General features: G+C 43.6%; 2 protein-coding genes across 5 annotated transcripts; both read right to left on the bottom strand.

Moving 5' to 3' along the window:
* Positions 1 to 3,780: 3,780 nt before the first annotated feature.
* Positions 3,781 to 6,774, bottom strand: KCNRG (potassium channel regulator). The gene is made up of 2 exons (XM_008501630.2): positions 6,174 to 6,774; positions 3,781 to 4,239 (listed from the first exon to the last, which is right to left on the bottom strand). The coding sequence occupies exons 1-2, from the start codon at positions 6,749 to 6,751 to the stop codon at positions 3,987 to 3,989; spliced, it is 831 nt and encodes a 276-aa protein (XP_008499852.2). The 5' UTR covers positions 6,752 to 6,774; the 3' UTR covers positions 3,781 to 3,986.
* TRIM13 (tripartite motif containing 13) lies at positions 5,684 to 14,046 on the bottom strand. Of its 4 annotated transcripts, XM_030462606.1 has the most exons (3): positions 13,442 to 13,520; positions 12,367 to 12,449; positions 8,321 to 9,614 (listed from the first exon to the last, which is right to left on the bottom strand). In XM_030462606.1, exons 2-3 carry the CDS (start codon positions 12,367 to 12,369, stop codon positions 8,382 to 8,384), a joined length of 1,236 nt encoding a protein of 411 aa, XP_030318466.1. In that variant the 5' UTR covers positions 12,370 to 12,449; positions 13,442 to 13,520; the 3' UTR covers positions 8,321 to 8,381. The 4 variants fall into 4 exon arrangements, with proteins under 4 accessions (XP_030318483.1, XP_030318475.1, XP_030318456.1 ...); XM_030462623.1 differs by lacking the exons at positions 12,367 to 12,449; positions 13,442 to 13,520 and adding an exon at positions 13,840 to 14,046 and having other exon boundaries at positions 5,684 to 9,614; XM_030462615.1 differs by lacking the exons at positions 12,367 to 12,449; positions 13,442 to 13,520 and adding an exon at positions 13,636 to 13,738 and having other exon boundaries at positions 5,684 to 9,614.
* Positions 14,047 to 14,526: the final 480 nt, after the last annotated feature.

The raw sequence follows: 14,526 nt of genomic DNA, 5'->3' as shown, positions 1-14,526 counted from the left end.
GGCACGGTCTTAAGTTGTGCCAGGGGAAGTTTAGGTTGGATATTAGAAAGAATTTCTTTATGGAGAGAGTGATCCGGCATTGGAATGGGCTGCCCAGGGAAGTAGTGGATTCTCCGTCCCTGGAGATATTTAAAAAGAGACTGGATGTGGCACTCAGTGCCATGGTCTAGCAACCGCAACGGCGGTAAAAGGGTTGGACTCGATGATCTCTGAGGTCCCTTCCAATCCAGCCAATTCTATGATTCTATGATTCTATGAAAAATAAAGCTATAGTAAATGATGGAATTTCACAGAACATAATCTGGGCTCCCATCAGCCAAATTCACTTCAACTTGTACATCCATTATCTTCTGTGGAAATAACACCAGTGTGAGCCACTCACCTGGTGACATACCACACCATCTGCTCTCTCTTGCCTGGTCAGGACCTCAGATGCAAAGGTGCAGTAAAAATATCAGCCCAGCCACTGCTTCTTCTAAGTGGGTGCCCAGTGCCCACAGGATGGGTTGCATACCACTCCAAAGAGCACACAGAAAAGTTGCCATCCTGGTCCATCAACACTTTACAGCAGCATAAATCATTTTGGAAGGTGGAGGGCAGCAACTACCCAAGCCAGTCCTGGTAAATTGATATTTTTATATTAATTTGTCTGCAAAAAAACACAGCTTCCCATTTCCATTGTGAGTACTGACACTTAAGTGTAACTTGAAGCTGCAGCACCTGTAGTCCTGCTGCCACTTTCTGTATACTGAAATCCAGTGAGGACTTCTCCTTCAAAGAACCAGTTTAAGACCAAATTATCTTCAACTAAAACTCAGGATCTCAGTCAGGCACTTTCTCTAAATCTCTACCATCTTACTGACACACACAGATGCCTTCAAATTTATGTAAGAAAACTGTTGAAAAAAAAAAAAGAACAAGAACCAAAAGCACTAAGAGCCTTGTCATGCTCCCTGCAAGTGCACAAGTAACCTCTCCCAGCCCTTCAAGTGACCTTTCTCAGTTCCATGCCAAGGAATAATAAATGGTAGGAGAACTTTGGGAATCCAGACTTGCCAACAGCCATGTGCTTCGTTTCAAAAAGATGGATAGTCTCACAGTATGTCATTACACAAGGTCAATGTAAAGCATGTATGGCTCTTTAAAGGACAGGAACTTACACTGGTATATTTTTCCAGAGCCAAAATAAAACATTCATAGAGTTATGTTGGTGCTGAATAAAAAATAACCCACAAGGTGAACCAGAAAGTGCTCTGCACTTGCCCATGACAAGTTGTTACTGAAAAGGTTGTAGCAAATATTTATTTTGCCAAGGCCATAAAACATGAGTAGCAGCATAGGTTAAAACTCTGGGGCTTTTTAAAAATGGAAATATTTTGTATTTTCCTTTATTTAAAACCAGAACAAAACAAATGTAATTCCAACTTGAGTTTTCAAAGTGGTTGCTACAGCAAGGCAAACAAACTCACTGCTGCAGTAGGTGAAGTGGACTAATAATTCTCTTACTACAAGGGGTTCTGAAATTAGTCTCAGTTTACACTGCTGCTGTCAGCCATCATTTAAGATGTGACATTTAAAAACAGTCTCAAGTCCCCTTTTTTCCTCTTTCCCTGTAAAATGTCACTCACATTTCTTGCTATTATTGGCAAGTCTCTTCACCACCAATAAACAGTCACTGATTGACTCGGTACTCATGTTTACTGGTTTCAGTTTTATCCCAGTTTGAGGAATGGGAACTTCTCTAGGAAGTCAGTACACAGACCTCAAAATTAACTTAGAAAGCCAGTAGCATTGTCTTTGTAGTACAGCAACCTGTCAGGACAGGACTCGCACACAGCTTGTCTGCTGGGTCACCCAAATGCTGCAATCAGCAGTCTGACCTCAGAGTCAGGGAAGGAACCTCAAAAGTTCATCTGCTCCAACCCTTTGTAGGAAAGAGAGCCCAGGTGAGATTACCCAGCACCTTGTCCAACTGCACCTTGAAATCTCCAGCAATCACAGAATCACAGAAGAATCACAGAATCAGCCAGGTTGGAAAGGACCTCTGGGATCATCAAGCGCAACCCTTGATCCACCACCACTCTGGTTACCAGACCATGGCACTGAGTGCCACATCCAGTCTCTTCTTAAAAACCTCCAGGGATGGAGAATACACCACCTCCCTGGGCAGCCCATTCCAGTGCCTGATCATCCTCTCTGTAAAGAATTTCTTCCTAATATCCAACCTAAACCTCCCCTGGCAGAGCTTAAGTCCATGCCCTCTTGTCTCACTGGCAGCTGCCTGGGAGAAGAGCCCGACCCCCCCCTGGCTACCCCCTCCTTTCAGGGAGTTGTAGAGAGTGATGAGGTCTCCCCTGAGCCTCCTCTTCTCCAAACTAAAAAACAGGAACTCCACCACATCCCCAGGGAGGCTGTTCCAGTGAATGATGGTTCTCATTGTAAAAACTGTATTATACCAAGAGGAATAGGAACATATTGACACTATTGACAAAAATCCCATTTGAGCTGAAAGCATCCACACATTTCTCAACATTTACTACATTATATAACCTGTAAATGGCTTAGGAGATGTAGTCCCATAATCACATTATTCTTCACCCAGAAAGCTCTAGAACAAGCAAAGAGGACTTCATTGCTGCCACTGAACTTCTGAACTTGTGTCAAGCTAGAATCCACTAATGTGGCAGCAAAATAAAAGAGATGTCCAATAGTGGCACCACCCGTCTGGGAAGATCCATTTCATTGAAACTCCTATGGGCAAGAAATAAGATGCATGATTCCCACCACACACCCCCGTTTTGAAGTGCTGCAAATAAGGTAATAAATACATATTTTAAAGCTGTTGAAAAGTTGGATCTAAACAGTCATCCAAGAATGAGCTGTACTTCGCTGTTTGTAACTTTGGAAAGATGGTGCTCTACCAACAACAGAAGTCAGACTCAAATGACTCCTTGAAGTTATTGCTATCTTCTTCCCTGTCTGGGAGGACAAGAGAGTCTTAATTTATAATGCCTCATTAACCTACCTCTCTTGGTACCTAATTTTGGCATCTCTACAAAGCATGGTACAGGACTAACTTTCCCAGGGCTTTGAAAGACACTTCTGCCAAGCCTTCCTCCCAATTATGTTTTGCACTTTAAAACAGTGTTAAGAAATCCTTTGTATTATCTTATTTAAAATTTTACTAACTCCTCCATCTGAAGGACTGTTTATCACATTTTCATTCTTTTTATAGTTCTAAAGTTCTGAAAATTAACTGACCCTTTGTTCACAAAGACCTTTACCATTTTAATCCTCAGGGCTGAAGAGCAGCATCGTGCCTTCAGAGTGGGAAGAGAGAACAGAGGAGCATTCTGCAGGAGACAGTAACACATTATTTCAGTGACACTGCTGGTGGCTTCACAAAGCCACGTTCACATGGCTGCAGCCACACAGCAACACAACTTGGGGTGTTTCTGTTATGCTGCTTTCAGTGAAGTGCAAAAGAAGCAGTGTACATTTATCTTTTGCAAGTAGAAGCAATATTCAGCTCTTGAGGTTTGCATTTCTCCTTCAGCCACTTCTCCAAACTGCTGGGATGCTGGTTGTGTCATGCTTTTATTTCTTTTGTGTACTGTAATGCATTTTAAATCCACTTACAGATCAGCACAGAACATAAAAATTATTTTCTAAAAGGAATGGCTGATTTTTTATAAGTCCTGATGTAAATTTTAGCCACGGAGAAGAACAAAAACCACCCTTGAAAATGCTGGACTCTGGTCCACAAACCCAGTATTGAATCTGTGTCTCTTTTATTTAGAGTTGAAGAGGGTGGGGCAGTAAAAGTCAGGAAAGCTTTTTTTTTTTTTTTTTCCCCCAACACTTGGAAAAAAAAATTGTTTGTTTGTTACTTCCCTCAGTAGTTGATGTTTCAAACAATCCAACAAAAAAGGCCACTGGTGCTGACACACCCCTCTTCCACCATCAGAAGACGAAAGGAAAAGGCTTTATTTCCCTTTCTGTACTTGGCCTCTCTTTGCCTGTGCTACCCCAGAGTTCCCCAGCGTTTGGTTCACTGTGATGGTAAGGGCTGGAGGCCTCTTCATCCTTTCAAAACTGTAGCACTCAATTTTTTCTTCACTGGAAACCGTCCTGGTGCTTATGAGGCGAAATCCATCTTTCAGTAAAGTGTCAAGCAGCAGGCCTAGCACATTGGTGCCATTAATCAGCTTTCTGTTATCAGGCTTTATGGAAACATACCTAAAATCAGAAAAAAGCAGTTACACTTTAATTACTTCTTGAAGGATGGAATCTATGGTCCTTGGGTGGTACAAGCCAGCACAGTTGCACAGGTTAACAGCAGCCAAGGTTCTGAATATTTTTTAAATACCTTTGAAGATAATTTAACTCTCTGAAGACAGTTTAACTCTTTCCCTGACTGTAAGAACTGTAATTCTTTGCTTGTCCAGTTACACGACAGAAAGGAATAACTTCTCCTTCACCAAATCTTACTTTCTGAAGAAATAGCTGTGATGACCTCCATCTCATTTCATTTCACAGAGGAGAGGTGACTGGCTTGCTCTACACAGGGCTGCAACAGCTCCTCAGGTCAGAGTGACAGAAAGGGCAATGAAGGCACATTCACCCCCACAGCATCACTACTCATTACACAGGATCTCTCTACAAAGAGTGACATTTATTGAAAAGTTACTTCGTACAGCAGGTCTTGTGGTAACAAGTATGAAAATCATTTTCACATTGCCTCAAACAATTTTACTTGATATAAAGTACAGATCAGAAATCAGTCCGGACATTTTGAGGAACAGAAGTCAGGTAAAAATACTATTACAAAATATAAAGCTGACAGGGGTGAAACTGTTCCACAGTTCATGGGAAGTACATCAAACATTCATGGAAAGCACAAAAAAAGGCAAAAGAGTTGATGGCACCACAAAGACTATGTCTACAGAAATTCAGCAGGCACCATAATCAAACTTCACTTGTTCCATTGATCAAGATAAGCTTTTCTACAGATCTGCAAAGGAAATTTTTTACCAAGAGTGAACCAATAAAGTAAAGAATCAGGAATATTTCTCCCACTATTTAAGTTGCCGTAACCTATTCAACCAATTGTTAGTCCATTAAAATTAGCAATACATTATAAAATTAAGGTTTGATACATAAAAACATTTTGCTTTGCAAAAGCAAAGTGGTTTTTCTTCTACTTGCTTAGCTAAAGAAAGCTAGAAGAAAGATTTTTGTTTTGTTTTTTTTTTAAATAAACAAAGGACTGCTGTGTTGATTCCCGTATGCAGAAAGCTTAAACCTTTTGGAACTATTTCAATGAAATTTCCATAAAATTCTAGATGTTCTAACAGCCACAAAGGACAAATTACATTACATTTTCTTATACAGTAAGAACATGTCTCCATACAATAGAGACACTCAGTAAAAGCATGTTTTAAAAAGACAAGTTGTCATTACAATACAGAACTGCTATCACAAAAATCACCGATATTCAGTAATCTTAATAAAAAAATAACCTGGCTCTGAATTCAAACAAAACCCACTGTGTAGCATATAGTTAATAATCCACTCCTTCTCCCTCCCCTCAATAAAAGGCTCTATAAAAGCTTTCCAGTCCCTGAACTTCAGTCTTAGTTCTATTGGTGTTTTCAACCCTGTTTAGCCTTTTTTATTTTTCCTTTTCTATATGAAAGTCTTTTGAACCTTGAGCATGTGGAGATTTGAGGTTTCTCCAGTAGTGTACTCTTTATTGAGTTTGTTTCCTTTGCTTCATTTTACTCTGTTTTTCAAGAACCTAGAAGGTCAAGAACTTTTTCAAGACCTTCTAGAAGGTCGGTGATGCTATGAAATTCTAAAGCTTGAGAGAGTGAGCAAGGGGGAACAGGCAGATACAGAGAAAGACCCAAGAGAACTGAAAAATGAGCATCCAGAACAGTATTTTAGAAAGCTGAAGAACAGGCAAATCAATGCAACAGAAATCAAAGTGGGTATTTCAGAACTATAAAAAGATAACATGAAATTAGCAGAAAGGAGAAAACATATCTCATTTCTTTTAGACAGCAGTCGGATTGTTTCTGTAAAATGAGTTTGCCAGCACACAGCATGTACTTCATGAACTAGAAATCACAAAGAAGTTTCACAACGAGAAGACACACGAGGGAGGGTACCTGGCCACAAAGTGGTCACCAGCAGAGTACTCGGTACCACACCGAAACACCATGTCGTGATGAGAAGGTCTTTCCAAAGGAAGTGGAATGAGTGGTTTCTGAGAGGTAAAAGGGCTCTTCCACCTCTGTCCTGACTGCTGCCCTGTAAACACAGTGACCTGCTCAGCAAGTGTCTCAACAGTGGTACTGCAGGAACCAAAGATCCGGAAAAAGGCTTGCGTCTCTTGGAGAGAAAAAAGCACTTCCAAGATCTCCAGCCTTGGCTTCAGCAAGTGTTCCTGGCTCAGGAGGTCAGCCAGAGGGTACAGCTCATAGAATTCTGCTTCTCTCTGCAGCTTCTGATAATCTGAGAAATCAGTAGGTAAGGAGACCTGGAGAGTTCTCAAGAAGTCCATGATGTAGCTAAACAAAGTTCCATCTCTGTCCACAAAGAACTCTCCATTTAACAGCTTGAATTCCTGGTCACCATCACTCAACATCCGTGCCAGCCTGGACTCAGGGAACTGCTGCAAAGTAGAAGCCCGGGTCACAAATCTCACCCCTCCCACGCTCAGAGCGACCACCTCTCGATTGCTCATCCTTAGCTCAGCCACTCAAAACCTGTAACTCTCTGATCTATGTGTTTGTGACTTGATCCTTCCTGAACTTCAAGAATCATTCAGTGCTTTTAGCAAGTGTTTGGAGTGAGGTGTAGAGCAGTAACAGGATTCCCAGGCAACAAAGATGTAAATATCATGTACAATAGTTTTGTTTGCAGGGTTTGGTTGCTTGGAAACTTTGATTCTTGGAATTTAATATTTTATTTTTTAAATGAACAGCTTGCAAGGACTACTAGAAGAGAGTTAATTGACCATCACAACCTATTAAACCTTGAGATAAGCCAAGGAACATCCTCAAAGCATGGCAAGCATTACCTTTGTTTCTTGGAACCAACTAAATGCTTTCTTTCTCTACGTTGCCACTCATAGGACCACTGCAAAAAAGAGGTTAGATGTGCTTCCAGCAATACATTTCAGTATTGTATGCTCTTAAAGAAGGGCACTTCAGAAAACTTGAGCTTACAATTCACTTTAAATCACTTGGCCACCTTATGGCCAAGTCAATACACTCAGAAAATCTAGTTCACTCCTGAAACAAGGTACGTGAAAATATGGTATCAGCAGAAGAGCCTATATATATACATATATATATATATATATTCCGGTGGTAAAGCACTTCTGAACACTAATAACTTCCATACTCCTGTCATGTTAGGCACTCTGTTCCAAGGAATCACCCCATCATTCTTTACAGTTTTTGGAATTATGACCTAGAGACAAGAGACTGAAGAGAAATTGCTCTACCTGCCACCTTTGCAGGGCTGGAGCATGAGCTGCCATCCCATGGCTGACCCATCCATGCCTTTTACTGACTGAACTGTTTACATTAAGGCTTTAGAAAATCATGGATCTAACAAAACAGCTCAGGTACCCCAACAATTTCATGCTGGAAAAGTAAACTGCCACATATGTACTGCCTACAAAGTACATATTACCTTGCAGCTTGTTCTCTTACCAACCTCAGCTGATTTTCCTCTATCCCTAGAATTCACGCTTGCCCTGAAGATACATTTTGTATAGAACATGTAAACAATAACCAGTAATCTGAATGCACAGGATAATTACACCATGTGATTATACAAAAATATACACGTATCTTTCTGAAGTGAGAAGTAACATCCTCACACAGAAGGTGGTTCCAGAATGTGCACGCCACACTCTGTATTTCACAGTGGAAGGGCAGTCCTCAACAAGCCTCTCAATCCAGTGCTCTTGTCTATCACAACTGCACTTCCTCTTTCCAAACCACCTCCCAGTTAAAATTTTTTTAACTATGACCCTTTAGGAAGTGATTTTAGCTTATTCTACAGTTACGCTAACATTAAACTAAGGTAGACAGTTTGGCCCTCATTTTGGTAAGAAAAATGATTTACAGTGAATAATATTCTCATAATCATCACTGAGAGAAGAATCCAGAAACAATGTGTTTTTCAGAGGTTTCTCTCATCTACTTTATCAGCGCTCAAACTACATGAGTAGCATGAATGTCTTGGAAATACTTGAATCTTTGAATGTTTTCACTGGAAGTCTTACAAAAATTAATGAATTTTAAGACTTTCTATGTTTTCTTCCTCAGATCTCTCTTAGTTCTTGCATTTCGCCAGGGACTTCACAACAGTTTATATTTGCACACAAACTGTGCAACATTATCCAGTACAACCAATGTATAGTTTTTACACTTTTCTCTTAGAAGTGAAGCTCCATCTGTCATCTGTTCCCAGTAAAAGACAGCATGATCTGCTATCTCCACTGTATCTGCCAGATAGGACAAGCTCATTGTAAAGAACTGAGATTTCCAGCACTGGAGATTGTCAACAACTGACTCCACAATGGGCATTCTGGTGACAGCAAGAATCAGCAAGAAAATTAAAGAGGTCACTATAAATCTGCGTGAGAAGACTGAGGGAATCTTGAATTTAAGAGTGTTGTTTTCCTGAGGCAAGGACAGTTTGTCCACATCAACAAGTTTTATTCCATTCCACTGGCTGGTATCGAAGCTCTTCATTGTAGTGCTGATGTCCACACTGGAGCAAGGTAAAGGGGTTTCTTTGAGCACCTTGATCTTTTCTCTGAACTCCTGCATCTGCTGCAGGAATATAATGGGTTCAGACACATCTTTGAAGGCCTCTGCAATGTTAAAAGCCATCCGTTGCTCTTGCAGAATTGTGTTCAGTTTATTGATTTCTGGATCGTAGGCCTGCATCACTGCAAGCTTCATGGTCTCAAAGTCAGAGAGAATCTCATTTCGTTTCTGTTCCAGTGTGTGCTGCAGTTTCTCAAAGAACTCTTTCACCTTGTCAGAATCTTTGGTCAGCATCTGCAGAGCTTTCCTCTTACTGGTTTCTAAGGTATCCAGCCGCGAGAGGGCATCTCCACAACGCCAAGTTTCAAAGCCTTGAAACAGGGTTTCAAAAGCCCTCTTCTCCTGGGAATAAGCTTCTTCAATAGAACAGAAAATGTGCTTTGTGTGGTCACCACGGGTGGCACAAACCCCACAGATCAGCTGCATGTCTGTCACACAAAAAATGTTAAGGGGTTGCCCACTGTGCACTTTGCACACAGGCATTTTTGGAGTTACTTTGATTTTATTATATTTCTCCACGATACCTTTCAGGGAATAGTTGACCTGCAAGCTGTTGACTCCAGTAACGGGAGTTTCCTTCCTGCACGTGGGGCACTTGAAAGGAGATGGCCTCCAAAGCACATTCCGCACGTTTCCCTCAAGAATTCCTTCCAGACACTTTCTGCAGAAGTTGTGAGAACAAGGCAGGACACGAGGATCATCAAAAAGGCTACAGCAAATGGGACAGGTGAGATCTTCTTCTAGGAGCTCCATCATATCCTAGGAAAGAAAAGATAGTAACAATACTTTAAAAATTCATTTTTCCTCCAGGAAAACCGTGCAAACCCCAATCTCCATCCGAGATACAGCTCAGTAAGAAAAGGATCTACTTTCTTCTCCAGTATCCTTATGACAGAGCCTCAGCTGGGCCCATGCAGCCAGTCCAGTCAGCTGTGGTATCTGGCCACCAGATGGCAGGCACAAGAACAGCTCAGTGCCCAGGCAGAACCATTTTTGGACTCTCAACTAGAAATGCTGGAAAAGAAGGCTTGCCAAACCCAGCAAGGGTTTGAATGAAAATAACTCATGTCCTCATAATAAGTTCATGACTTACATCTTTCCTCACTGATGCAATACTCAGAAACTGAATTTTTACACTAGATACCCAGCTGATATGCCCTGCTAAGATGTGATTACTCTTCACTTCCTCAGCGCATCCAAACCTCAGTTTCAAATTTCATGCACTGCTACAGTAAGGAGGCAAAATTAAAGGTGACTGAAAAAGCCCAGCTTCAGAATTTCTTCAGCTACACAGTATGTGATGTGGCTCTTTGTTCTGCCTGCAAAGACAAAAGGGAGTCACCACTCACTCACAAAGTTAGCTTTTCTCTTGCTCCAACAAAATTTTTAAATAACCAAGTGAATGTGTTACCACTGAGCTACTCAGCACGAAGTTAAAATACTTCAAAGAAAAACTGCCCATGGTCATTGACAAACCATCACAAAACTGCTACCCTTTTTTTACTCAGCCACAATCTCTATTTCCAGTTCCATTCTTGGAGAATTCATACCTCAGCAATTCCTTTTCCTTGACAGGACCTACAGGAAGGTCACATACTTCTTTGTACTGGAAAGTCTCAATGAAGGGACCCAGCTCATTACCTTCCCAGTGCCTCTACTCAAGCCAAGTTCTCAGATGCAGACATCTTATAATTTACAGCACACTCTAAGAAAACAAAGAGCTAACTAAGACCAAAATGGGTGAGGGTTTGTATTAGCCGAAACTCTCAAACACTTAGTTTCAAGTTATAATTAGAAAAATGTTTCCCTTGTATAAATTCCTTCCATATTATACAATATGTATTAATATATGTAAGTAATAAAATTCCTTTTATAAATGAAAAGATATATCAAAAAAGAAGGCTCAAAGAAGTCTTCTGAAAGAAAGGCATACCAATGAGCTTTTTAAATTAGTTTTGATGTTACTTATAAAGTTCCTATCCCCTCAAAGGTATATAAAGGGGCAAACATGGGAACCTAGAGGAGAGCTGTAACGGTTGATCCATGCTGCACAGGACAAGAAGAGCAATAAATTCAGTATCAAAGCAAAGATAGCTACAGAGAAGAAAAGCAAGGTCAGTTCTGATTTCTGTCACAGGAGGACAAAGTCCCAGTGAGACTTCACAGTAAAAGTGACATTCTTGAGAGGTGTAAGAAAACCTCCCACGCTTTTCCAGTGATGATGAGGAAGAGGGGTATTCTCCCTGCTTCTTTGGTTAAGGGGAGTTTAGAAAAGTTGCAAGCTTTTTTACTCATCCACAGGATAAGGCCATCATGCAGAAGAAGGCCACCGTTACATTTAGGGACAAATCCCCAGAGAAACAGCCCAATGACTCCACTTATCACCTAAGGTTTCCTCTAAAACCACAGATCCCATTCAGCAATTTCATTTTCTGTGAGCAGAAAGTCATTTTGAAGCACTTTTCAATGCAAGAACAGTCAAGGTTTCGTTTCTGTCTTCCTACTGATAAAAAGAATGGGATGACAGGAAGAGGATGATTTTGCCCCCGTACTCTTGAGTCTTCCTGTTTATTAATATCTTTCTTTCCAACTTGTACTCACAGCTTTTAGCCACAGTAGCAGCACAAAAATAAATATTTCCCCATGTGTTAGGGGGATAACTACAAGACTAAAATGACAGTTCTCAGTCTTTTAGGAAATGGAAATTCATAGTGCAGAAAATATTTGCTCTGGTTTGTCTTCTTTTCCAAGGAGGAGCTCAGTTCTCAGTTAGGGAGATATAAAAGCAGCTTTGCATGCCTTACAGAAAGGACTGCAAACCACTGCAGTGAATGCTTACTAAAACACGTTCCATCAAAACTGCAGGACAAACATTGAAGACTCATGCTCGTAAAAATACAAAAAAAAGATATACAAAAAGGTTTCATGATCAAAATAAAACTGCCCTGATGCACTTCAACCCTTCAATCCTACCTATCCAATTAAATAATTATGCTTTATAAATAGAGATGAATTTCAAAACTATTCTATGGCATCACTGAAACTTAGGATTTTAAAGAAAGAAATGGACAAGACTTTGAGCTTGGTTTCTTACCTCTCTTACAACACCACCAGTAAGACTGAACTACATATACTGAAAACCTGCATGACTGGTTAGGACAGCTGAACTTCTGTCTTCTTTTGGACATTAATTTCAGAGGGTAAGTTCCATGCGGATTTTGAAACATCCCTTTGTATTAGCAACTTGGAATTTGTGTGGGCAACTACAGCAATATTTCAACATTGCCATCAGGAATTTCTCAATGTAACTTCTGATCCAGGTTTGGATGGCCCTGGAATTCCCCATGCATAGCACACAGATCAAAAGGCACAGCACTTTCTTCCTTCACCTGAGCTACATAAACTCTCTGGGTACAAACCCAGCAGATGTCACCCATCAAAAAGAGCAATTTCTAGAGTTTTATCATCAGGAAGAAGAACGGCAAAACAAATCAAAACATAAAACAACCACCATAGCTTTTTCCCACGCTACAGAAAGAAATTCCTCTAGCACGCTTCTCAGCACACAAGTTGGACCTATCAGCCAGCAGCAGTCTGAAAGCAAAACCAAAATTTTACCAAACTTCAAATAAAACAAAAAGATAGCTCTTGAGTTGCAAGCTTTCTTCAGGGTTGTGCAAGTATTCTAAATGAACAGGCTGCATTTTCAGGAGCAGTTGAACCAGTCAAAAGAGGTGTCTTCTCCCTTCCTTCCCAAGGACCTCCTAGGAGCAATGTCCCCGGCCTCTTGTCAGACTGGTGTGTTCAATCAGCCCCTGAAAGGCTCTCACTTAGATATGACAGGAAGAAAGGAGGTGTGACCTACTGCTTACAGCTGCAATGAACTTAACTCGGCTCTACCCCATCGAGAGGAACCACAACCTCATGGAAGAGTGGTGTGGACCTGTTGACGTGGCACAACTGACTGACCTCCAGGTACAGCAGGAGGAAAGTGGCCATGCTTTAAACCTGTTATTTCATGGCCCAAGTTTTTTTTTTCCAGGTGTACCAGGTACCTCCAACACTTTCAGCCCTCAGATAGCTCGCAAGTCCCAGAGAAACAGGCAATGCTGGTCCAGTGCACCTCCAGCCCCAACACCACCGTTCCATCCACCCGGCCAGACAATCCTCCGAGTGGAAGGGCAGAGCCAAGGACGTTCCTGCGCTCACCTTCCCGGCCCTCTCGGGCAGGCGTTTGCTCACTGATTCTGGTTACAACCCCGCTCCCGCCCGGGGGATCCCCGACACCCGCCTCACGGCTGACATTCCCGCCAGGCCCGCCCGCCGGCCATGGCCTCCCCGGGGGTCACAGCCGCTCCGTCGGGCACCGCTGGTCGGGGGAGGGCGGCCCTCGAAGTCACCCCCGAACCCTGCAACGAATACCCCGGCAGCGGGACTCGTGGGGCAGGAGGGCTGCGAGCGAAACCAACCAAGACGGCCCCGGCCGCGGCGTCCGCCCGCGCCGCCTCCTCACACCGCCGCGGCCTTCACTCTCCCAGCCGGCCCTGCCCCTCCTGCCGACGGAGACACCGGCGCCCGCTACTCACCATGGCGGGCCGGGGCTGACGAAGAGGCCCGGGGGAGGCGGAGGGAGCGGGCTGCCTCGGCCGCCCACACCGCGCGGCGCCCGGGACGGCCCCAGCCACCGCCCCCTCCGGGCCCGAAGCCGCCGGCCGCCCGGCTACCGCCCCCCGATTCCTTGCAGCCCGGGATAGGGCCGCCCGCTTCCCCCCAGTCTCACCTCGGCGAGCCGCGGCGGCGCGGTCAGAGGGCGATACCGAGGGCCGCCGGCTTCTCCGCTGCAGGCCCCTCCTCGCCGCGCCCCGCCGCCACCGCCACTCGGCCCGGGAGGGGTGGGCAGGCCCCGAGCCGGCCTGCGGAGGAGATGGGGCCGGGAGCTGGTGCTGCTGCTGCCCGCCGGCCCGGACGGAGCGCGCCCACCCACCTTGGCCAGCGGCCGCCTCGCCGGTTCTGCCCCGGGGCAGCAGCTGCCGCTGCTCTTCCTCCTCCGCTCTGGAAGGCCCCGGAGGCTGCCAGGAGCGAGGAACGGGCGGTGGACGCCGCTTGTCTAAGGCAGTTGTCGCGGACTGCAGCGCCAAGCAGGCTCTGCCTGTGCCTCCGCCGAGGTGTTTACGGGTTTCTGTTGTTTATTAACTCTGCTAAATTGGCCTGCAGACTGCGGCTCACAGGCGTGTGCTGCACAGCATAGCAAGGAGTGCTGCTGGGTGGCAATCCCGTTGAGCATCTTCCACCCCCTGAAACCACTTAAAAAACAAAACCAAACACCATTTTAGCCAGATATCCTCAGACATCATTACATGCTTCATAAATGGATGGAGATGCATTCCTTTTTGCTTTAACACGCTGGCTGTAACATTTCCTACAGGTCAATCTGTTGGAGTGACATGGCCTGACAAATCTACCAAGGCTCTCAGAATAGAATCTTTGAATCATCAAGCTGGAAAAGACCCCTAAGATCATCAAGTCCAACCATCAACCCAGTGCCAACTTACCAACTAGTCCCAAAGAGACAGAACAGTAGGGATCCTGTGCTGCCTACAAGGACCCTCTAATAACAGGACTGTGAAACAGGCTGGAAGTGCAGGATTGTCGAGAATCTTTGTGATTTGCA

The sequence above is a fragment of the Calypte anna genome, chromosome 1 (assembly GCF_003957555.1).
Source record: "Calypte anna isolate BGI_N300 chromosome 1, bCalAnn1_v1.p, whole genome shotgun sequence".
Taxonomy (NCBI): domain Eukaryota; kingdom Metazoa; phylum Chordata; class Aves; order Apodiformes; family Trochilidae; genus Calypte; species Calypte anna.
This window is presented reverse-complemented; position numbering and strand designations above follow the sequence as displayed.